At 43.3% G+C, this 23,716-nt stretch overlaps 1 protein-coding gene across 1 annotated transcript; it reads left to right on the top strand.

The window, feature by feature from the left end:
• The first annotated feature begins 1,732 nt into the window (after positions 1–1,732).
• LOC125522835 (tryptophan decarboxylase 1-like) lies at positions 1,733–3,632 on the top strand. Its single transcript, XM_048687873.1, has one exon. It carries the CDS (start codon positions 1,852–1,854, stop codon positions 3,382–3,384), a length of 1,533 nt encoding a protein of 510 aa, XP_048543830.1. The 5' UTR covers positions 1,733–1,851; the 3' UTR covers positions 3,385–3,632.
• The last annotated feature ends 20,084 nt before the right edge of the window (positions 3,633–23,716 follow it).

Here is a 23,716-nt window from a genome sequence, read left to right as displayed (position 1 = left end):
CCTGGGCGGCCGCCCCCCTGCCATCCCCCCAGGGCCGGCCCTGATGGTGGCCTTTGTGGTTCGATCAACAGGTGGTATAGAAGAAGAAACAACAAAAAAGTGAAGTGAGCATGTTGGGTAAGAAGAACAAGAAAGAATCAATAAAGTTCGACTTTCAGATCAACATTACATCAATTGCCAAAACAATTAATATTTGAAAATCAATTGGGAAAGTTCTTTTGGGTCCCTTGATTATTTATTAAATTTATTCGTGCTACAAACTTTAGACTGATAACTTTGAGCCACACTAACTTTCCATACTTGACAAATTTGTCCGTTCCCTTAGCCAAAGTGGAATGTAGGATTGTGTGCTGATAGTTTCTCACACGTGCTAGCACAAATAGCACGAAAGAAAAGGCAAAGTATATGTTAGAAAATAGCAATAAAATAAGGAGCAATGAAAGATACTAAAAATGGCGGAAAAGTAGAAAAGTAATGAACGTTAAAATGTGACAAAATATCCATAACATTCTGGAAATCTACTAAAAATATTGGATTTAAAATTGGAGAATTTCATACAATTTAAGAAAAACAATCTTTAGAACGTATCTTGAACAACTAGGGAATTTGAGTAAACTTTGGAATATTTTCTAAGCATTCATGTAACTTGCCATATTTTTTCTTTCATTAATGTTCCTGAACTATTTTTGAGTTTTCTTGAATTTCTAGCAACCGCTTCCTGCTAAGGTAGATTGGCAGTCAAGCGACCCCCACGCAACCACTGTCTAGCGTGACTCTGTACCGAGTTGTCCACGTTGGTACAGCGCGACGCCGTCGGAATAGGACACACCCCAGGCTCACCCTCGGCACTTTAGGTCCCTCCTGACACCTTTGCTAGAAATCCAACGAACTTATCCGCCTTGTCGAGTTACTCCGGCAGAAATCAAGCTCGGTGCTTGCTAGGTGTTCCACGGAATTCCACAACTGAGCTCTGTGCATGAAATATGGATACTGATGAAAGTCTTCTACAAGATCTCTTCGAAGAGCGGTGGACGTGAACTGGGCAATAAGACCACTAGTTCTACTTCTGTGTTCCTTGTTATGTTTGTTGGTGCACTGTGTTATGTTTGGTGAATAACTGTGTTGAATTTGAGGCTGTGGATTGATGAGCTACTTAATAATTTTAAGTGCTATCTGTATTTTATTTGTTCCGGGTTTATTTGACGAGAGTTTTATACCCCCTTTGTCTCATAATATAGAATGATATTAAATTCGATATACTCATATATTTAGATCATTGCATATGTACGTGAGTTTTGACGTCTGCTGTGAAAGCAATCTTTCTACCTAGATCTTTTGCCTTCTCACCTAAAATTGGATTTATAGGTAACCATGTTTGTCTGCTGTTCGAATGTCCAAGAGTTTTTTTTTTTTTTTGAGCATGAATGTCCAAGAGTTTAAGCAGCTGCACCCGTAAAAAAGAAAAGGAAGCCGCGTGGTGGCCAATTAACAAACGCAACATAACGTATCGATTGATTGACCATCCGACTCGTGTCGCGCGCGCTCCAGATCGCATCTCTACCTACCCATGCACTTTCCTGGCAGCGTACATACGTACGTAAGCGCGCGCGACCAGGACGCGGGACTCATCCAACGGCCACACCGCCACGCCGCTTCCCGCGTCCACCTAATCACCTCACCTATATATACCCCGCCCCAAGGACGAACTCCATTCACCAAACCAAAGCAGCAAAGCTAGCTAGCCAACTTACTACTCCTACTAGCTCTTCTCTACTCGTTGCTCTCCGGCAGCAAAGCGAGCTAGCTCCACTTCATTAAGCCACGCCTCACACCTCCTTTGCTCCTACAAAAATGGGCAGCTTGGACACCAACCCAATGTCCTTCTCCGCCTTGCCCAACGACAAGGCCGCGTTCGAGCCGCTCAATCCCGAAGATGTCCGCGCATACCTTCACAAGGCTGTCGACTTCATCTCCGACTACTACACCAACGTCGAGTCCATGCATGTTCTCCCTAACGTGAAGCCCGGATACCTGCAAGACGAGCTCAGTGCGTCCCCGCCAACCTACTCCGCGCCATTTGATGTCACCATGAAGGAGCTCAGGACCTCCGTCGTCCCCGGCATGACGCACTGGGCTAGCCCAAACTTCTTCGCCTTCTTCCCGTCCACGAACAGCGCCGCTGCCATCGCCGGCGACCTCATCGCCTCTGCCATGAACTCCGTTGGATTCACGTGGCAGGCCTCGCCTGCAGCCACCGAGATGGAGGTTCTCGCTCTCGACTGGCTTGCGCAGCTTTTGCGCCTACCCACTACCTTCATGAACCGCACCAGCAATGGTCGTGGCACTGGTGGTGGCGTCATCCTTGGCACAACAAGCGAGGCAATGCTTGTCACGCTAGTCGCCGCTCGTGATGCAGCGCTGCGCCGAACCGGCTCCGTCGGCGTGTCCGACATCCCACGCTTGACTGTGTATGCTGCCGACCAGACCCACTCCACGTTCTTCAAGGCGTGTCGCCTCGCAGGCTTCGACCCCGCCAACATCCGCTCCATCTCCACGGGGCCGGAAACTAACTACGGGCTCGACCCGGCCAAACTTCTCGAGGCAATGCAAGCTGATGCCAACGCCGGTCTTGTGCCTACATATGTTTGTGTCACGGTGGGCACCACGTCTTCCAACGCCGTCGACCCGGTGGGCGCCGTTGCAGACATTGCCGCCATGTTCAATGCGTGGGTCCACGTCGATGCTGCCTACGCTGGCAGTGCGTGTATCTGCCCGGAGTTTCGCCACCATCTCGACGGCGTTGAGCGCGTGGACTCCATTAGCATGAGTCCGCACAAATGGCTTCTCACATGCCTCGATTGCACCTGCCTTTACGTCCGTGATGCTCATCGGCTAAGCGACTCGTTGGAGACCAACCCGGAGTACCTCAAAAACGACGCTACCGAGTCTGGTGAGGTCACCGATCTTAAGGACATGCAGGTCGGCGTCGGTCGGCGCTTTCGCGGGCTCAAGCTTTGGATGGTCATGCGCACTTACGGTACTGCAAAGCTCCAAGAGCACATCCGTAGTGATGTCGCCATGGCCAAGATGTTTGAAGATTTTGTTCGTGCTGACGGTAGGTTCGAGGTGGTCGTGCCGAGAAACTTTGCTCTTGTGTGCTTTAGGATCAAGGCAAGTGGAGCCATGACGGAGGAGGATGCCGATGAGGTCAACCGTGTACTAATGGAGAATCTGAACAAGACTGGCAAGGCATATCTTGCGCATACGGTGGTTGGTGATAAGTTTGTGCTTCGGTTCGCCGTTGGGTCGTCGCTGCAAGAGGAGGGACATGTGAGAAGTGTCTGGGACCTCATCAAGAAGACCACGAGCAGTATCATGAATTAAGTGGATGGACCGGCTGACACAGAAAGTTCCATGAGTTACACATATCCGTATATTTAGGGTACGGATATTCTTTTAAATTTTATCTATTTATTCATTTTGCTTCAGTTCTGATTATTATGTATCATGTGGTTCTTATTCGGTTTTGTGATCTATATACCGACCGACGGAATATACGTAGCAGGCCGGTACAAAAAAAATTGATTATAGACTGTAAAAGGGCTTATATTGAATGACCATGAGATACTATATTTGTTATTGTACTCTGCAAGCGGGTGACGAATGCATGCCCACGCATCTCGATCAATCAAGAAATATACGGTTAACTCCGTTGGTTTTTTAGGTTTCAAGATGCCAGACCAAAGCCACTTGGTCACCGTGTATTCCCAACTTCCTGTTAATTATTTGAAACCATCTATCTGCCAATGCCATATAGTTCCATCTCTTGAGTCCAGGGGAAATAAGCAAAAATACGGGGGCAGAGTTTTGAAACGGACATTACATAATTAGGTGATTGGTTTAATTTGCGTCCAACGATCGATGTGTATTAGCAAATGAAGGAACGATCGACAGGTAGTATTATGTTTGAGTATGAACACAGCTTAATTAAAGTTCTGAATCAATCAAAGCAAAAGGGGGCATACAAGTGGGAGTACTAGGACAGTGCTACAGTAGCAAGAGCACACCCCTATATGTCTGCGGACGACACGGGTCGGTCAACTCTCATTTGACCTGCTCTGCAACCACAACCCCCATTTGCAAACCCCTATTTTCATATTTAATCCATGAAATGTGAAATTCATTATACCTAGTTCAGCATATACAGATAAAATGAGCTACATTTGAATAATAACTACCTTACTTTTCAACTCGTCGTTGGAGATATAGATGACCTATGCGCCGGGCGGACCGCCTCATGGTCATTGGCGTCGGGCCGGAACTCCGGCTACTCTTCCTTGTTGTCGAGATCCAGAAGAGTTGTGATACGTCTCCAACGTATTTATAATTTATGAAGTATCTATGCCGTTATATTATCATTCTTTGATGTTTTACAATTCTTTTATAGCAACTTTATATCATTTTTTGGGACTAACCTATTGACCCAGTGCCCAGTGCCAGTTGCTGTTTTTTGCTTGTTTTTTACATCGCAGAAAATCAATATCAAACGGAGTCCAAACACCGTGAAACTTTTTTTTGGATTTTTTATGGGCCAGAAGACTCCCGATGGGCCAAAGCAGCACCTGAGGGGTGCCCCGAGGGGGGCACAACCCAGCAGAGCGCGCCAGGGCCCCCTGACGCGCCCATGAGGGTTGGGCCCACCTTGGTGGCCTCCCGTATCCCTTCTTTGCACTATAAATTCCGAAATATTCTAAAACCCTTCGGGGTTAACCTAGATCAGAAGTTCCGCCGCTGCAGGGCTCCGTAGCCACCGAAAATCAATCTAGACCCATTCCGGCACCCTGCCGGAGGGGGAATCATCTCCGGTGGCCATCTTCATCATCTCGTCGGCCACCACGATGAGGAGGGAGTAGTCCACCCTCGAGACTGAGGGTTTGTACCAGTAGCTATGTGATAAATCTCTCTCTCTCTCTCGTGATCTATATCATGGGCTTTGTTAATATAGTCGAATCATATGATGTTTCTCCCCTCTATACTCTTGTTGTGATGAATTGAGTCTTTACACTTCGAAGTTTTTCTTGTCGGATTGAATATTCAGAGATGAGAACACATGATATATGTCTTGCGGTATGAATACTTGAGGTGACAATTGAGGTATCTTATTGATTCACTTGATATATGTTATGGCATTCAATTCGCGGATTCCCGCGGTGATACTGGGGTAATCTATGCATAGGGGTTGATGCACGTTTTTATTATCTTTTCTCCGATGGAAACTTTGGGGTCTCTTTATAGTTCTTTGTGTGGATTGAGTATTATGAATATGAACTTGCTTTGGTGTTATCTTAGTACGGACTCTAGGATAGATTGAACGGAAAAATAGCTTTGTGTAATTTTAGTACGGACTCTTGAATAGATCGAACGAAAAGAATAACTTTGAGGTGGTTTAGTACCCTACAAACAATTCTTATATTTTGTTCTCCGCTAATAGGAACTCGGGAGTGATTCTTCGTTACACTTTGAGGGATAATTATATGATCCAACTATGTTAGCATTGTTGAGAGGTTGCACTAGCGAAAGTACGGACCCTAGGCCTTGTTTTTTAAGCATTGCAATACGGTTTTTGTGCCCGTTTACTATTTGCTACCTTGCTGTTTTTATTTATTCAGATTATAAAAATATTTTTTAGCATCTGTATTACACTTTTATTACCATCTCTTCGCTGAACTAGTGCACCTATATAATTTGCCATTGTATTGGGTGTGTTGGGGACACAAGAGATTTCTTGTATTTGGTTGCAGGGTCGTTTGAGAGAGACCATCTTCATCCTACACCTCTCACGGATTGATAAACCTTAGGTCATCCACTTGAGGGAAAATTGCTACTGTCCTACAAAACTCTGCGCTTGGAGGCCCAACACGTGTCTACAAGAATAAAGTTGCGCAGTAGACATCAAGCTCTTTTCTGGTGCCATTGACGGGGAGGTGAGTGCTTGAAGGTATATCTTTAGGTCTTGCAATTGAATCTTTTAGTTTCTTGTTTTATCACTAGTTTGGTTTATAAAAGAAAACTACATAAAAATGGAATTTAGGTTGCATCATATTATTGATCATCTTTATAATATCTTTCTTGAAAATGATGGTTCGAAAAATTGTGCGCAATTGTTAGAAGAAGAAGTCAATAAAATGCTTGGCACAAAATATTTGAATGATGAGCATGATTGCAATGTTGTTAGTATGAATTGTTTGAATATCCAAAATGCTAATGATGATTGCACAAGTCATGACAAAAATGTTTCTTATAAGCATGTCACTTTTTGCGGAGTGAACTGGAAGTGCAATTGTGCACCAAAAATGGAAGATAGCTTTTTTAAGAAGCATAAATATTTAGAAACAAGAAAGTTGCAAGAGAGGCTAGATGATTGTGCTGAAAGATTTAATTTTTTTCACCATCCTTGTGAACTTTGCAATGAACATGGTCATTTAAACCTCCAATGCAAATTCTTTCATGATCAAATCGTGTCCAAAAATTGTGATAACTTGATTACCCTTGAGCAGCATAAAGAGCTTAGTCTTCTTTTGGGGTATGAAGAAATGAAACGTATAACTAAGGGTATTCCAAAATTTAACCTCAAGAGATTTCTTGATTTTGATCTAGAAGAAATTTATATGTTTTGTGTGGTCAATTGCATTGAGAATCCTTATATTGCCAACTACCTAAAGTCAAGAGAACAAATAGAATATGAAGAGAGTACTAATGAAAGGGAAAATATTTCCAAAAACCCTCCTAGAGTTTATTATGATGAATTAGGTAACGAGGAGGAGCTTCCTATCCAACCAATCTCATCAATAAGAAGCTTGAAAAGATTAATTAAACCCACACATGATGTGGTGAAGAAGAAGAAATGAAAAAAGAAGAGAGGTAAAAAGGTATCTCTCCCAAATAATGTTGCTCCTATTATTGTTGTGCCTCATGAAAAATAATAAAAATAATTGTGGAAGATGATGCACTTGATGATGATTTTGTTATGCATGTTGCTTGTTGTGATGATTATGATTGGGAAGATAATGATACTTCTTATAATCTTGGAAATCCTTTTGGCATCAACTTGGGAAATTATGATGATAGCAATTGTTATACCGTTGGTGCTATTCATACTATTAATGATAAGAATGATTATGCTTATGATATGCCAAGCCACAAGCTTGAGGACGCTATGTTTGATGAGAATGACATGTTTGAGAATTTATTTTCTGCAATTAATGTTTGTCCCAAGCTTGGGGACACTAGTGCAGAACCGGGCAATAGCACCAGTTCGTAAGGCCCTTTAATGCCGGTTCCATAACCGGCACTAAAGTGTGGTCACTAAAGGCCCCCCCCCTTTAGTACCGGTTCAGCATGAACCGGTGCTAAAGGGCAACCACGTGGCACGAGCCAGCTCCGGGGGCCGGGAGCCCTTTAGTACCGGTTGGTAACACCAACCGGTACTAAAATGTTTGGGGGGTTTTTGGTTTATGATTTCTTTTTCATTTAATTTTGTGTTTTCCATTTTAATTCTTTTTCGTTTGCTGGTATTTTACGATACTACACATTGTACACGTTATGCATATATATATATATAGAATTTCTAGTATAACCAATCATATATATATCATCAATGTCTCACAAACCACCATATTAATTCACACATACACACATGTATAGCTATATACAATTTCTCCTACATATGCATGTTGCCTTCGGAGCCAGTGGCATTAGCCTAATTGGTGCCTTCGGAGCACGATGACAATTGGAAGTGGTTCATGACCTGGTCGATGGGGGTGGTAGCGGGTAATAGTATTCTCCCTTTGGATTTATGACCTGGTCGAGCAAAAATCCCGCTATTTCCTCTTGAAGTGCTTCTACGCGCTCCGTTTCTAGGAGCTTGTCCCGCACCTTTTTGAACTGTTAAGAAGGAGATCAATATGCATGTGTATTAGTTGTGTGACTAGATATCGATAATGGTGTAAAAATTGTGAATAGTGTTCTGACAAGCGTACCCATTCCTGTCTTTGAGATCTGCTCCTTTCGGACGCCATCATGCGAATGTTCTTGCAAACGCAGAATGCACACAGATCAGTCCCCTGCGCCTGCTTCAGGGCCTTTATTACGAGAATGTAATTTAATTTGATCAGATAATAATTAATCAAGCATGATAATTAAAGAGATGGCAGCTAGCTAGCTAGCTAGTACGACTTAATTACTTACCTTGGGTCGAAACCATTTCAGCTGTCGTTTCCATTCGCCTTCCGTGACGCTGATGAACCTTGCCCAAGCCCTGCCCGCCGACAAAGAAAATGAATAAAGGGGTTATTAAATAGTTCATATCATGAAATGATGAACTAAATAGGCCGAGATATATAGTTAATAATGATTGAAATTACCTATTGACTATCCCAAACAAGATGTTATAGTCACTATTTTCTTTGAGTAGTGAGTCCAGTATTTGAACTGTTCCGGCGTCAACTTTAATGATACACAAGATCCAATGAAATCTGCATGCACACACGTTTGCATGTCTTAATTAAGCGGGCATATGTAAGCAAAAACATGTAGCTAGCTAGTAGGCAAAAACAGAGAATTTGTAGTACAAGAAAGTGTGACTCACTGGAAGTTGTAACGAAGTAGTATATCTTCATTGTATTTGAGGCCCTTCAAGAACTCTAGCATGCTGTCCTCTACCTACTTTTCATAATGCTTTTTTATTTTCCATGTGTATTCATTAATGGTGTTTGGGTCAATGAACCCAATGCCATAGCGTCCATCTTTTCTCATTTCATACATCTTCATCCTGTATAATACCACAGAAAAGAATATAGTGAGGATAATTACAGGTAATGATTGATCAAAAGGATCACTATAGCTAGCTTGAGACTTAAATTACAGAATGAAATCACTTACATACAATAGCAACTAACGATAGATTTGTCGAGTGCGTCTTGATTGTATAACTGAAACAGTTCAGAATACTCAACGGTCACAGCATTCTCATGGTAGTAATGATCCTTCTTGACTTGCACCATGAGGGACTCTCGATCGGATCTCTTGGTAATGACCATGTACCATTGATGCAATTCATACATTCTCATTGGGAGCTTCTTGACCTCTTCTGGCTTGACCAAAGGTTGGCCCCGGGCATATTTCCGTTTTATTTCCTCCTCTGTAAGCACAGGCATGTCCTCGATCTCGAGGAGTTGTCCAACAGTGATGTTGAGAGTTTCAGCCTGCATTATATGCTCCTGAGTTATTACCACATCGCCCACCTCGGGAACGTAAACTGTTTGCCCACAATAACATTGGGCGCGCGTACTGTCACGTGTTGTTCGCGGCACAACAAGCGGGGGGTCGATTGCGCCGCCTGTTCTCCCAGCTGGGCTACGGTTTTCCCGCATTTTTTGACAGCTGCTTGTTGTTTGCTCGAGCTCGAGCTCGCCTTCTTCTGTAGATGTTGTCGATGTAACTTCCTGATGTGGCGCTCATAGTCTGTGTCAACAGGCTTAGGAGCTGGTGGTTGAGCCATATGAATGAAGTGGTCAACTACTTCCACATGCACTTTCTCCCTTGGCGGCGGTGGCGGTTTCGGTCCAAAATGGGCGTCGACTTCTGCCCGCACTATGGCATTGGTTTGCTCCTCAGTCCTGTCGTAAGCCCTCTCAGGAAGAGGAGTAGTGAGGTTTGGACCATATTTATATCGCTTGCCTCCGCCTGTACTTCCTGTACTATGACCTTGACTCGTACCGCTACGCACCATAGCTGCGGGGTGTCTCTTCTGCGATTGCTGAGGCGGCGGAGATGGCTGATGGGGCTGAGTTGGACGAGGAGGAGTGGCCTGAAGCTGTGCCGGACTTGCAGTGGCCTGAGGTTGTGCCGGACTTGGAGGAGGAGTGGACGTGTGACACTGTGTCGGACTTGGAGGAGGAGTGGCCTGACACTTTGCCGGACTTGGAGAAGGAGAAGTGGCCTCACGCGTTGGTGGACTTGGAGGAGCGGGAGTCTGCTGACTCGGTGGCGGACTTCGACGAGGAGTCGGGTGACGCGGTGTCGGTGGCCTTCGAAAGATGATGCAATCCTTTCTCCATAGGATGATACGATGTTTGGCATCTTTGAGTGTGTGCTCCTCGTCACCTCCAGGAATGTCAAGCTCTAGCCCCGAATATTGGTCCACCACCTCATCAACCACGACACGAGCATAGCCTGCTGGAATCGGGTTGCAATGGAAGGTTGCATCGGGGGAATTTGTATAAGCAACGCCGTCCGCCACCTTCAAGGATATGTTCTTAATTTTGAAGTGTAGCTCGCAGTTAGTGTTCTCCGCGATATCATCCACGGGGTATCTATCCAGCATTGCGTCAAACGTGGCGGAACCCACGCTGCTTCTCGGCATGGATGGGGCGGTGCTATCCAATGCTGGATCATCCGCTAGCTGCTGCAGCTGCTGAGACCCCCTTTGCTGGCTAAGTGAGTCGATCTGCTCCTACTGCCGCTGGAATTTGATTGCCAAGTCCGCGTGCGCTGATTCTAGGCCTTGAAGGCGTTCATAGTCGAGCTTCCTCTGCTCCTCCTCCATCTTCCTCTTCTTCTCCTCCGCAATCTTCTTTCTCGCACGGGTTCTGTAGTCGGCGTTCCAGTTCGAAAACCCCTCATACCACGGAATAGCGCCCATGCCTCGTGTTCTTCCCGGGTGTTCAGGATTTCCCAGGGCACGTGTAAGCTCGTCGTTCTCTCTGTTGGGCTCGAACAACCCGGATCGAGCCTCTTCTATTGCAACAAGTAGCTTATCTTCGGCTCCGTGCAGACATGCCTTCTTGGAAACTTTGCCTGTCTTCGGGTCCAACTCCCCTCCATGCGCATAGAACCAAGTCCTACACTTGGGGGGCTAGCTCAATGTTTCTGGAGTGACACTTGCATCCAGCATCTCTTTCTCAGACTTATCCCACTTAGGCATTCCCACCGCATAGCCACCTGGCCCCAGCTTATGGAACTTACCCTTTTTTGCGGCATTGGCCTTGTTTATTCTTGACCGTTCCTTAGATAATTCTGAATCCTTGAATTTCACGAAATCATCCCAATGAGCACTTTGATTCTCTAGTGTTCCCTCGAATACTGGAGTCTTCCTTCCTCCCTTGACGTACTTGTCCCATTCACGATTCTTGTGGTTCTTGAATGCAACCGCCATCTTCCTAAGAGCAGCGTCCTTGACTTTCTGCACATCTGCTTCTGTGAAATGATCTGGTAGGGTGAAATGTTCCATGAGAGTATCCCAAAGTAGATTTTTTTGTCTGTCATCGACAAAAGTAAGATCTGGACGTGGCTTTGCTGGCTCTCTCCATTCTTGAAGGGAGATCGGGAGTTGGTCCTTCACAAGAACTGCGCACTGACGAACGAACTTGTCCGCAATCTTCTTAGGCGCTAATGGTTCACCATTAGGTTTGATTGCCTCGATATTATACTTTACGCCCTCCTTCAACTTTTTGTTCGGGCCTCGTTTCGTCCTGTTGCCTAAAGATTTGCTCGATCCGGATGGCTGAAAGAAGAATGATCGATTCGTTAATATATCTTCAACTCATTTAAAACATGTGATGATCACCAGATGCCTGCTTATATAAATATATATACCTCTCCGGTGTTGTCATAATCGTAGTTCATGACTTCATCAATTCGGTCGTCGCGATCGAATATCATATCACCCTCTCTGGTGTTGTTTAGAAATTCGGAGCCGTCATAATCTTCTTCATTCTGATCATCATCTGGCCCGCGTATTATATCGAACATGGTCTGTTCTCCCTCTCTGTTGGTATTGTCCGCCATAGCTTTTATTTAACTATGCCAAAAGAAATATAAAACAATTTAGTATTCAAATTACATCATCTCGAATAATAGATATAATCTCGAATACATCGTCTCGAATAATAGATATAATCTCGAATACATCGTCTCGAATAATAGATATAATATCGAATACATCATCTCGAATAATATATAATCTCAAATACATCGTCTTGAATATTATATATCGAGTACATCACTGGCTAGGTAGCTAATAAAGATCGAATACTATAGAAGAATCTAGGACACTCGCGGTTCCTGCGGCGCGGGCGGTGGACACCCAAAGAGAAGGAACCCTCACAGGATTATAGCTGAAGTGAGATCTCTGAATAAATTGCCAGGTATTGGAGAACCTGTCGCCCTCTAACGCAACCATGTAGCGATGGACGTGCTCGTCCTCCTCCCTGACACGGCGACGTACCACCTCCGGCGGGGCCGGCTCCCTCCGCACCGAAACTGGCCCACGCGAACGCCACCAAATGAGATCAGGGTCGACGACGGGACCCGGGGCCGGGTTCCTCATCAAGCGGCGCGCCCCTCCAGGCAGCACCTCCCAGTGCCAGCCCGGCGGAGCCCAGTCCCGGACATGGGTCAGTCGGACGTCGTCGCGGACGGGTCGACTGCGAGGATGCGGGCCGGGCATCGTCAAGAACAAATACTAGCTATATGCCCGCAAAAAGTAACATTTTTTTAATGATTGGATTTTGATAACTAAAATTTCTAACATTTCTATATAACTAACATTTCTATAACATTTCTAATATTTCTAGAACTAAAAAAAGAAAATTTTCTAACTATTTCTATAACTAAAAAACAGAAAAATTTCTAACAATTCTAACTTTTTTATAACTATTTCTATAACTAAAAACAGAAAAATTTCTAACAATTCTAACATTTCTAACTATTCTAACAATTCTAACATTTCTAACTATTTCTAAAAAACAGAAAAATTTCTAACAATTTCTAAAAAACAGAAAAATTTCTAACAATTGTAACTTTTTTATAACTATTTCTATAACTAAAAAACAGAAAAATTTCTAACATTTCTAACTATTCTGACAATTCTGACATTTCTAACTATTCTAACAATTCTAACATTTCTAACTATTTCTAAAAAACAGAAAAACTTCTAACAATTTCTAAAAAACAGAAAAATTTCTAACTATTTGTATAACTAAAAAAAAATGTATGTGTGTGTGTGCGCTCACCGGCGAGGCGAGAGGCGACGGGGACGGCGACGGGCGCGGCGACGACGGGGATGACGACGACGGGGACAGGGACGGGGCGGCGATGATGGGGACGGGGACGTACGGGCCGGGGCGACGACGACGGCGGGGACGTACGGGGCGGCGACGACGGGGACGGGGACGACGCGGGACGGGCCAGGACGGGGCGGCGGTGACGACGGGGCGGCGACGACGGGGACGGGGCGGCGACGGGGGCGGCGACGACGGGGACGGGGCGGCGACGGGGGCGGCGACGAGGGATGGAGACGTACGGGGGGCGCGGCGGGCGACGGTGCAGAGGAGAAGAAGCAGATGAGAAACTGAAATTTTCGTAAGTGTTGTTTATATAGGAGGGGCCTTTAGTACCGGTTGGAGCCACCAACCGGTACTAAAGGCCTGTTTTGGCCAGGCCAAGCGGCGGGAAGCGACCCCCTTTAGTACCGGGTGGTGGCTCCAACCGGTACTAAAGGCCCCCCCTTTAGTACCGGTTGGTGCCATGACCCGGTACTAAAGGTCGTGCACTGGTGCAGGTGCGGTGCGGCAAGTTTAGTCCCACCTCGCTAGCCGAGGGGCGACCGCACTGGTTTATAAACCCCCGTGCGGTAGCTCTCTCGAGCTCCTCTCCAAAGCAGGCCTACTGGGCCTACATGTTCTGTGCTGCCCTGTTGGCCTACTAGGCCTTTGCGGGCCTGCATCCTGGCCCAACAACAGGTTGGGTTTCTAGTCGTATGCCGGCCGCTTTGGCCTAGTAGGCGGGCTTTTTTTATTTTTTTTTGCTTTATTTATTTTTGAGTTGTTTTTTTGTGTATTTAGAGTTTCTTTGTGAATATTTTTGCTTTAGGTACAAAAAATTACAAACTTTCTGTTAGTGCCCGTAGTTTTCAAATTTGAATAGTTTAAATTTTGAATTATTTGAAATTAGTGTGAATCACTAGTTTGTGAATAACTTAACTTTAAAAATCAGTAAAGGCATGAAAGAATTTGTTTGCACATAAAATTTCTTCACGTTTCAAATGCCAAAACACATAATTAACTACCCTAACTATTACAGAGATTCCCTTCTAGGTGTGAAACACAGAAGAAAGTGATGATAGTGAAGCCGATCACATCCCAGATCTTTGGGTGTGAAACTTTTTCTTCGCGTGTGTCCCTTTGCCGTAACCATGGAAAAATCTTCATCATTTAACGGGATGCTCGGGTCAATATTCACTGTGAATGGAGCAATTTCATCAAACTTTTCATAATCTTCTGACTTGTCTGTCTTGTCATCCACTCCCACGATGTTTCTCTTCCCAGAAAGAACTATGTGCCACTTTGGCTCATCGTACGATGCATTCGCTTCCTTATCTTTTCTTTTTCTTGGCTTGGTAGACATGTCCTTCACATAGAAAACCTGTGCCACATCATTGGCTAGGACGAATGGTTCGTCTGCATACGCAAGATTGTTGAGATCCACTGTTGTCATTCCATACTGCGGGTCTTCCGTTACCCCGCCTCGTGTCATATTGACCCATTTGCACCGAAACAAAGGGACCTTCAAACCATGTCGATAGTCAAGTTCCCATATGTCCTGCATATAACCATAATATGTTTCCTTTCCCGTCTTGGTTTCTCCATCAAAGCGGACACCACTGTTTTGGTTGGTGCTCTTCTTATCTTGGGCGATCGTGTAAAATGTATTACCATTTATCTCGTACCCTTTGAAAGTCATTATATTTGAAGATGGTAACTGGGACAGTAAGTACAGGTCATCTTCAATAGAGGTGTCATGCATGGTACGTGTTTGCAACCAGCTGGCGAAACTCCTGGCTTGTTCACGTGTAATCCAGTCATCAGACCGCTTCGGGTGTTTGGAGCGTAACAAATTCTTGTGTTCATCCATATACGGAGCCACCAAGGCGGAATTCTGTAGAACTGTGTAGTGTGCTTCAGTGAGAGAATGTCCGTCCATACATATTATTTGTTCCCCTCCTAGCGTGCCTTTTCCATCCAGTCTGCCCTTATGCCGCGATTCAGGAACACCAATCGGCTTAAGGTCAGGAATAAAGTCAATACAAAACACAATGACCTCCTCATTTTGACGGCCCTTGGAGATGCTTCCTTCTGGCCTAGCACGGTTATGAACATATTTCTTTAAGACTCCCATGAACCTCTCAAAGGGGAACATATTGTGTAGAAATATAGGACCCAAAACGTTAATCTCTTTGCATAGGTGAACTAGGACATGCGTCATGATGTTGAAGAAGGATGGTGGGAACACCAACTCGAAACTGACAAGACATTGCACCAAATCATTCTCTAACCTTGGTATGATTTCTGGATCGATTACCTTCTGAGAGATTGCATTGAGAAATGCACATAGCTTCACAATGGCTAATCGAACGTTTTCCGGTAGAATCCCCCTCAATGCAACCGGAAGCAGTTGCGTCATAATCACGTGGCAGTCATGAGACTTTAGGTTCTGGAATTTTTTCTCTGCCATGTTTATTATTCCCTTTATATTCGACGAGAAGCCAGACGGTACCTTAATACTGAGCAGGCATTCAAAGAAGATTTCCTTCTCTTCTTTGGTAAGAGCGTAGCTTGCATGACCCTGATGTATGCCGTCTTTTCCGTGCATACGTTGCTGGTCCTCTCATGCCTCAGGTGTATCTTTTGTCTTCCCATACACGCCCAAAAAGCCAAGCAGGGTCACACAAAGATTCTTCGTCACTTGCATCACGTCGATTGCGGAGCGGACCTCTAGGTCTTTCCAATAGGGCAGGTCCCAAAATATAGATTTCTTCTTCCACATGGGTGCGCGTCCGTCAGCGTCATTCGGAACAGGTTGTCCACCAGGACCCTTTCCAAAGACCACCTTCAAATCCTTGACCATATCATGTACATCAGCACCAGTACGGTGGCGAGGCTTCGTCCGGTGATCCGCCTCACCTTTGAAATGCTTGCCTTTCTTTCTTACGGGATGCCTGCCCGGAAGAAATCGACGATGTCCCAGGTACACATTCTTCTTACAATTAGCCAAATATATACTGTCGGTATCGTCCAAACAGTGTGTGCATGCGTGGTATCCCTTGTTTGTCTGTCCTGAAAGGTTACTGAGAACAGGCCAATCATTGATGGTCACGAACAGCAACGCCTTTAGGTCAAATTCTTCCCCCATGTGCTCATCCCACGCACGTACACCTGTTCCATTCCACAATTGTAAGAGTTCTTCAACTAATGGCCTTAGGTACACATCAATGTCGTTGCCGGGTTTCTTAGGGCCTTGGATGAGCACTGGCATCATAATGAACTTCCGCTTCATGCACAACCAAGGAGGAAGGTTATACAAACATAGAGTCACAGGCCAGGTGCTATGGTTGCTGCTCTGCTCCCCAAAAGGATTAATGCCATCTGCGCTTAGACCAAACCATACGCTCCTTGCGTCATCTGCAAACTCCTTCCCGTACTTTCTTTCGATTTTTCTCCACTGCGACCCGTCAGCGGGTACTCTCAACTTTCCGTCTTTCTTGCGGTCTTCTCTGTGACATCGCATCGCCTTGGCATGCTCTTTGTTTTGGAACAAACGTTTCAACCGTGGTATTATAGGAGCATACCACATCACCTTGGCAGGAATCTTCTTCCTGGGGCGCTCGCCCTCGACATCACCAGGGTCATCGCGGCTGATCTTATAGCGCAATGCACCACATACCGAGCAAGCGTTCAAATCCTCGTACTCACCGCGGTAGAGGATGCAATCATTAGGGCATGCATGTACCTTCTGCACCTCTAACCCTAGAGGGCAGACAGCCTTCTTTGCTTCGTACGTACTCTCGGGCAATTCGTTGTCCTTTGGAAGCATATCCTTTATCATTACCAGCAACTTTCCAAATCCCTTGTCAGATACACCATTCTCTGCCTTCCATTGCAGCAATTCCAGTGTGGTGCCCAGCTTTTTCTTGTCACCTACGCAATTCGGGTACAACAATTTTTTGTGATCCTCTAACATGCGCTGCAACTTCTTCTTCTCCAAATCACTTGCGCAGTTTCTCTTTGCATCGGCAATGGCCCGACCTAGATCATCAACGGGCTCATCTGATGCCTCTTCTTCAGCTTCTTCCCGCATTGCCGGCTCAGCTTCTTCCCGCATTACCAGCTCAGCTTCTTCCCCCATTGTTGTATCATCGTATTCAGGGAACCCATGGCCAGGATAGTTGTCGTCGTCCTTTTCTTCTTCATTGTCTTCCATCATAACCCCTCTTTCTCCATGCTTGGTCCAAACATTATAGTGGGGCATGAAACCGGACTTAAACAGGTGGACATGAATGGTTCTTGACATAGAGTAATTGTGACCATTCTTACAGCGAGCACATGGACAAGGCATAAAACCATCCGCCCGCTTGTTTGCCTCAGCCGCAAGCAGAAAAGTATGCACGCCCTCAACGAACTGGGGAGAGCATCGGTCATCATACATCCATTGCCGGCTCATCTTCATTACACAACACCGAATAGACCAAATTAATACAAGTTCATACATAAAGTTCATACAACACTTAAATGCAACAAACAAATAACTCTCTAGCTAAAGCATTTAAATGCAACAACAAATACGATCAAGATCGCAACTAAGGTAACAATGGATCCAACAGCATAATGATACCAAGCCTCACTATCGATGGCATATTTTCTAATCTTTCTAATCTTCAAGCGCATTTTCTCCATCTTGATCTTGTGATCATCGACGACATCGGCAACATGCAACTCCAATTCCATCTTCTCCCCCTCAATTCTTTTCAATTTTTCTTTCAAGTACTCGTTTTCTCTTTCAACTAAATTTAACCTCTCGACAATAGGGTCGGTTGGAATTTCCGGTTCACATACCTCCTAGAAAAAATTTCTATGTAAACTTGATGGGCATAATTTGTCATAAACACGAAATGCAACTAGTTTTAAAAGAGAATATATATACCACATCTGAATCATAACAAGGACGAGGGCCGATGGGGACGGATATGAAAACCATGGCACTATATGTATAACAAACAACGTATGGGTAAGATAATTATACAAGTAACTATATATCCAAATCACACAAACATCAATTTTTATATAAAATTTCATGAACAAGAGGCTCACCACAAGGTGGTGCCGGCGACGGGACGGTGCGGGCGATCGACAGTGGTTACGACGGAGATTTAGAAGGCACTATGTAAACCACACCTACATATGCAAACTAAGTGTTATTTTTGACCTCAAATTGCATATAAATCAAATACTAGCATATATATATATATATCCTCCCAAATTACTAAACTCACAAATTAATCACTACATAAAGCATTGCAAGACCTAATCTAGCAATGAGAGATGAAAGGACAAAGTTGCTAACCTTTGTGATCATTTGAATGGATGTGGGCCTTCAAATCTTGACAAATTTTGGGCAAAATGTGTGATGAGCTCGAGAGGAAGAGGGGAAGAACAGAGAGGAGAGGGGAAAGGGGAAGAACAGAGCGAGCTCAGGTGGACGAAGGGTTTATGTAGGACGACCTTTAGTACCGGTTCGTGCCAAGAACCGGTACTAAAGGGGCTGGAGGGGCCCCAGTCTGATAACATCCTGCCACCACTCTCATTAGTACCGGTTCGTTGCATGAACCGGTGCTAAAGGTTCGCCATGAACCGGTACTAATGAAAGCGGCCCGGCTAGCCGTTGGAACCGGCACTAATGTATACATTAGTGCCGGCTCAAATACAAACCGGCACTAATGTGCTTCACGTTTGACCCTTTTTCTACTAGTGGGAGGCTATGTTTAATGAAGATGATCTTTTTAGTCCCCCTAATTTGAATTATCAAACTTATTTTGATGATGGCATGCCTCCCATTTATGATGATTACATTGATAAAAGTGGGTTTGGAAGAGTGTCAACTCTAGGTAGTAGTGATCCCACTATTTTGGAGGGTGTTGAATCTTATTACAATATTTATGAAAGTGGATTTGGAGAGGCCATGAGTTTATTTAGTGATACATCCACTATTTTGGAAGAGGTTTCAATTGACTATGGCAATAAAGTTGCTATCTATGATGATCATTATGATGACATGTATGCCATAGAGAGTAATAAATTTTCTATGCTTGTGGATCATGAAAAGAATGCGTTATGTAATGGTTATATTGATGAATCTATTCATGATGCTACTGAAAATTATTATGAGAGAGGGACTTATGATGCATGATGTTCTCTTCATATTTCAATTCTTATCTTTTATGTGAGCATCATTAAAATCATCTTGCCTAGCTTAAAAGGCATTAAAGAAAAGCACTTGTTGGGAGGCAACCCAACACTTTTAATTACTGTTTTTGTGTGTTCACATGGTTATGCTAGTGTTTTATAGCTTTTGTTTCAATAAAGTGCCAAGTAAAGCCTTTGGGATCATGTTGGGTGATAGTTGATTTGACTCTGCTGAAAAGCAGAAACTTTTGCGCTCACAAAAATAGGTCTTATTTTAACAGAAGAGTACTATTGAGTTGATTATTTTTGAAGAAGTTCAATATACAAATTTCTCACGTGTTCATAATTTTTTCATAATTTTTGGAGTAGCAGAAGTATGGTAGTTATCCAGATCATTACAGACTGTTTTGTTTTTGACAGATTCTATTTTCGGTGCATAGTTTGCTTGCTTTCTAGTTTCTATGGCTTATATTGCCCAATATAAATTGTGGAAATGATGTGCTACAGTAGGCATTGTGTGTGAACAATTATGAATCTTGTCTTTGACAGTACCAAAAGTGAAATGGTTTGCTCTTTATCATACTAACCTATCTCACAAGGTCCCGTTAAGTTTTGTGTGATTGAAGTTTTCAAGTTTTGGGTGAGATGTTGATATGAGGAGAATAAGGAGTGACAAGACCCTAATCTTAGGTATTCCCAAGGCACCCCAAGTTAATATCCAAGGAATATCCAAGCAACTAAGCTTGGGGATGCCCCAGAAGGCATCCCCTTTTCGTCTCCAACATTATCGGTAACCTCACTTGGAGCTATGTTTTCGTTCGTCACATGATATGTATTTTACTTAGAGCGTCAATTTATTTTGTTAGGATTTTCTTGCTGTTATTTAGAATAATGTTTTGCATCTTTTATTTCAATAAAAGTGGCAAGGATAGCCTTTGCCATGCTTATTTTGCAAGTATACATGTTGCTGTTTGAAAACAGAAAGTTTATCGTTGTTGTAAAAATTCCCTAGAAAAGTCAGAATGTGATAAAATGTTGAAACTTTTTGCAAAATGGGCTCTGATAATTTTTCTGCAGTGTGGTAAATTTTCATAATGTTTGGAGTGTAATAAGTATTGACACTCTTGCATTCTTTACCGACTGTACTATTTTGGCAGATTGTTGTTATGTTTGCATATGTTTGCTTGTTTAATGATTCTATTTGCGGATAGGAGTATTAAATATGCAGAGGCATTTAGTATGCAATGTTGAATAATAATTTTAGTGGTTTGCTACAGTATGCATTGGTTTATACTAACTTATTTGAGTTTTGTGTGGATGAAGTTTTTAAGATTTAGGGAAACCGTGATATAAAAGGAAATAAGGAGACACAAAAGCTCAAGCTTGGGGATGCCCAAGGCATCCCAAGTTAATATTTCAAGAAGTCTCAAGCATCTAAGCTTGGGGATGCCCCGGTAGGCATCCACCTTTCTTATTCAACAATTATCGGTTAGTATCAATTGAGCCTAAGTTTCTACTTCTTCACCTGATGTGTGCTATTCTTAGAATGTCATTTTGTTTTGTTTTGCTTGCTATTCTAATAAAATACTTAGATCTGAAAGTTTTTAAATAAAATAGAGTCCTCAAATAATTGCCAAGGAGGCTAAGTAAGCGGCATTCACATTCCGTCATCGAAGTTGTTTTCTATGTCATTTACTCTTGTGCTTCACTTATATCCTATGAGTAAATTGTTGAATAAATTGAATGTCATGAAGTTGAAATCATATCATGCCGACTGGTACCTTCACATTGGGTTTGGAAAGTGAAATCTTTTGAGGCTTGACAATCACAATATTGGCCGTATAAGAAATTCACGAATAATTAGTATAAGAAAGAAAACTTTCACATGCAAATACACTATCTTGGAAATCTTTTGTGATTGTGAGCCCCCATCAAAATATTATATGCCAAAATTGTTGACGTTGGACAAGGAAGACAACGTAATGGTTTTTGTTTGTTCATATTCACATAGAAGTTATATTGTCATAGATCCTTCAACATGTGGTGCTTGCCCCCCATCTTTGCTAGTCAAAAATTCCGCACCAAGTAGAGATACTACTTGTGCATCCAAAAATCCTTAAACCCAAATCTTATTTTCAAGAGTCCACCATACCTACCTAAGGATTGAGCAAGATCCTTTAAGTAAGTTGTCATCGGTGCAATAAGGCAATGAAAATTGCTTCTAAAAGTGTGAGATCATTTAGTGTAAGAGAAAATTGAGCGTTGTACGAACTTGTGATGGCGAAGTAATAAAAGTGACGGACTACATAAGAAAGGTTGCTATCATAAGGGGCAATATAACGTGACGTTCTTTTGCACTAAGGGGTTGAGCATACAAACAAATAAGCACATGGCAACCTCTGATTGCCTCTGCGAAGGTCCTATCTTTTACTTTTATGTATTTACTTTTATGCAAAGAGTCAAAGTCCTTCTCTCTATTTCTTTTTAGTTTTCTCTTTTGGCAAGCATCATGTGGTGAGGAAAGATCTAGGCACATATGTCCAGTTGAATATGGGTAGCATGAGTTATTATTGTTGACATCACCCTTGAGGTGAATACGTTGGGAGGCGAAATTATAAGCCCTATCTTTCTATGTGTCCGGTTGAAACGTTTTGCTCATGTGTACAAGGTGAGTGTTAGCAATCATAGAAGACTATATGATGGTTGAGTATGTGGATCTCTTACTTAAACTCCGTTGAATAAGTTAAATTGAAATTTCTTGGTGACTAAGAACAAAGGTTGTTGAGTTTCAAGAGAGTTCATTGTTTGAACCTTAACATGTGAATTGGTTGCCACGATAACATGAGAAGTTTCATAAGAAAGAATTGCTGTTATGATGCTAGGAAAAGTGATTGAAATTGTCATTGATTAAACCTGTGCACTTTGCTAGCATTCACCTTCATAAATTATTTCTTTTATCATTTACCTACTCGAGGACGAGTAGGAATTAAGCTGGGGGATGCTGATACGTCTCCAACATATCAATAATTTATGAAGTATTCATGCTATTATATTATCATTCTTGGATGTTTTACAATCATTTTATAGCAACTTTATATCATTTTGGGGGACTAACCTATTGACCCAGTGCCCAGTGCCAGTTACTGTTTTTTGCTTGTAACACCGCGAAACTATTTGTGGATTTTTATGGGCCAGAAGACTCCTGATGGGCCAAAGCAGCATCTGGGGGTGCCCCGAGGGGGGCACAACCCACCAGGGCGCGCTAGGGCCGCCTGGCACGCCCAGGTGGGTTGTGCCCACCTCGGTGGCCTCCCGTACCCGTTCTTTGCACTATAGATTCCCAAATATTCAGAAACCCTTCGGGGTTAACCTAGATCAGAAGTTTCGCCGCCGCAAGGCTCCATAGCCACCGAAAACCAATCTAGACCCATTTCGACACCCTGTCGGAGGGGGGAATCATCTCCGGTGGCCATCTTCATCATCCCGGTGGCCACCAAGATGAGGAGGGAGTAGTCCACCCTCGGGGATGAGGGTTTGTACTAGTAGCTATGTGATAAATCTCACTCTCTCTCTCTTTCGTGATCTATATCATGGGCTTTGTTAATATAGTCGGATCGTATGATGTTTCTCCCCTCTATACTCTTGTTGTGATGAATTGAGTCTTTAACCTTTGAAGTTTTGTCTTGTCGGATTGAATATTCAGAGATGAGAACACATGATATATGTCTTGCGGTATGAATACTTGAGGTGAAAATTGGGGTATCTTATTGATTCACTTGATATATGTTATGGCATTCAACTCGCGGATTCTCGCGGTGATATTGGGGTAATCTATGCATAGGGTTTGATGCACGTTTTTATTATCTTTTCTCCGACGATAACTTTGGGATCTATTTATAGTTCTTTGTGTGGATTGAGTATTATGAATATGAACTTGCTTTGGTGTTATCTTAGTACAGACTCTAGCATAGATCGAACGGAAAAAATAGTATTGTGTTATTTTAGTACAGACTCTTGAATAGATCAAACGGAAAGAATAGCTTTGAGGTGGTTTAGTACCCTACAAACAATTCCTATCTTTTGTTCTCTGCTAATAGGAACTCGGCAGTGATTCTTCGATACACTTTGAGGGATAATCATATGATCCAACTATGTTAGCATTGTTGAGAGGTTGCACTAGCGAAAGTACGGACCCTAGGCCTTGTTTTTAAGCAAAAAACGAGGGCGGGGTTTTGACACGGACATTACATAATTAGGTGATCGGTTTAATTTGCGTCCAATGATCGATGCGTATTAGCAAATGAAGGAACCATTGACAGGTAGTATCATGTTCGAGTATGAACACAGCTTAATTAAAGTTCTGAATTAATCAAAGCAAAAGCGGGCATACAAGTGGGAGTACTAGGACAGTGCTACAG

The sequence above is a fragment of the Triticum urartu genome, chromosome 7, assembly GCF_003073215.2.
Source record: "Triticum urartu cultivar G1812 chromosome 7, Tu2.1, whole genome shotgun sequence".
Taxonomy (NCBI): domain Eukaryota; kingdom Viridiplantae; phylum Streptophyta; class Magnoliopsida; order Poales; family Poaceae; genus Triticum; species Triticum urartu.
This window is presented reverse-complemented; position numbering and strand designations above follow the sequence as displayed.

Bases quoted from the DNA above. Each gene is read 5' to 3' on its own strand.
- LOC125522835 (XM_048687873.1), top strand. From the start codon at position 1,852: ATGGGCAGCTTGGACACCAACCCAATGTCCTTCTCCGCCTTGCCCAAC.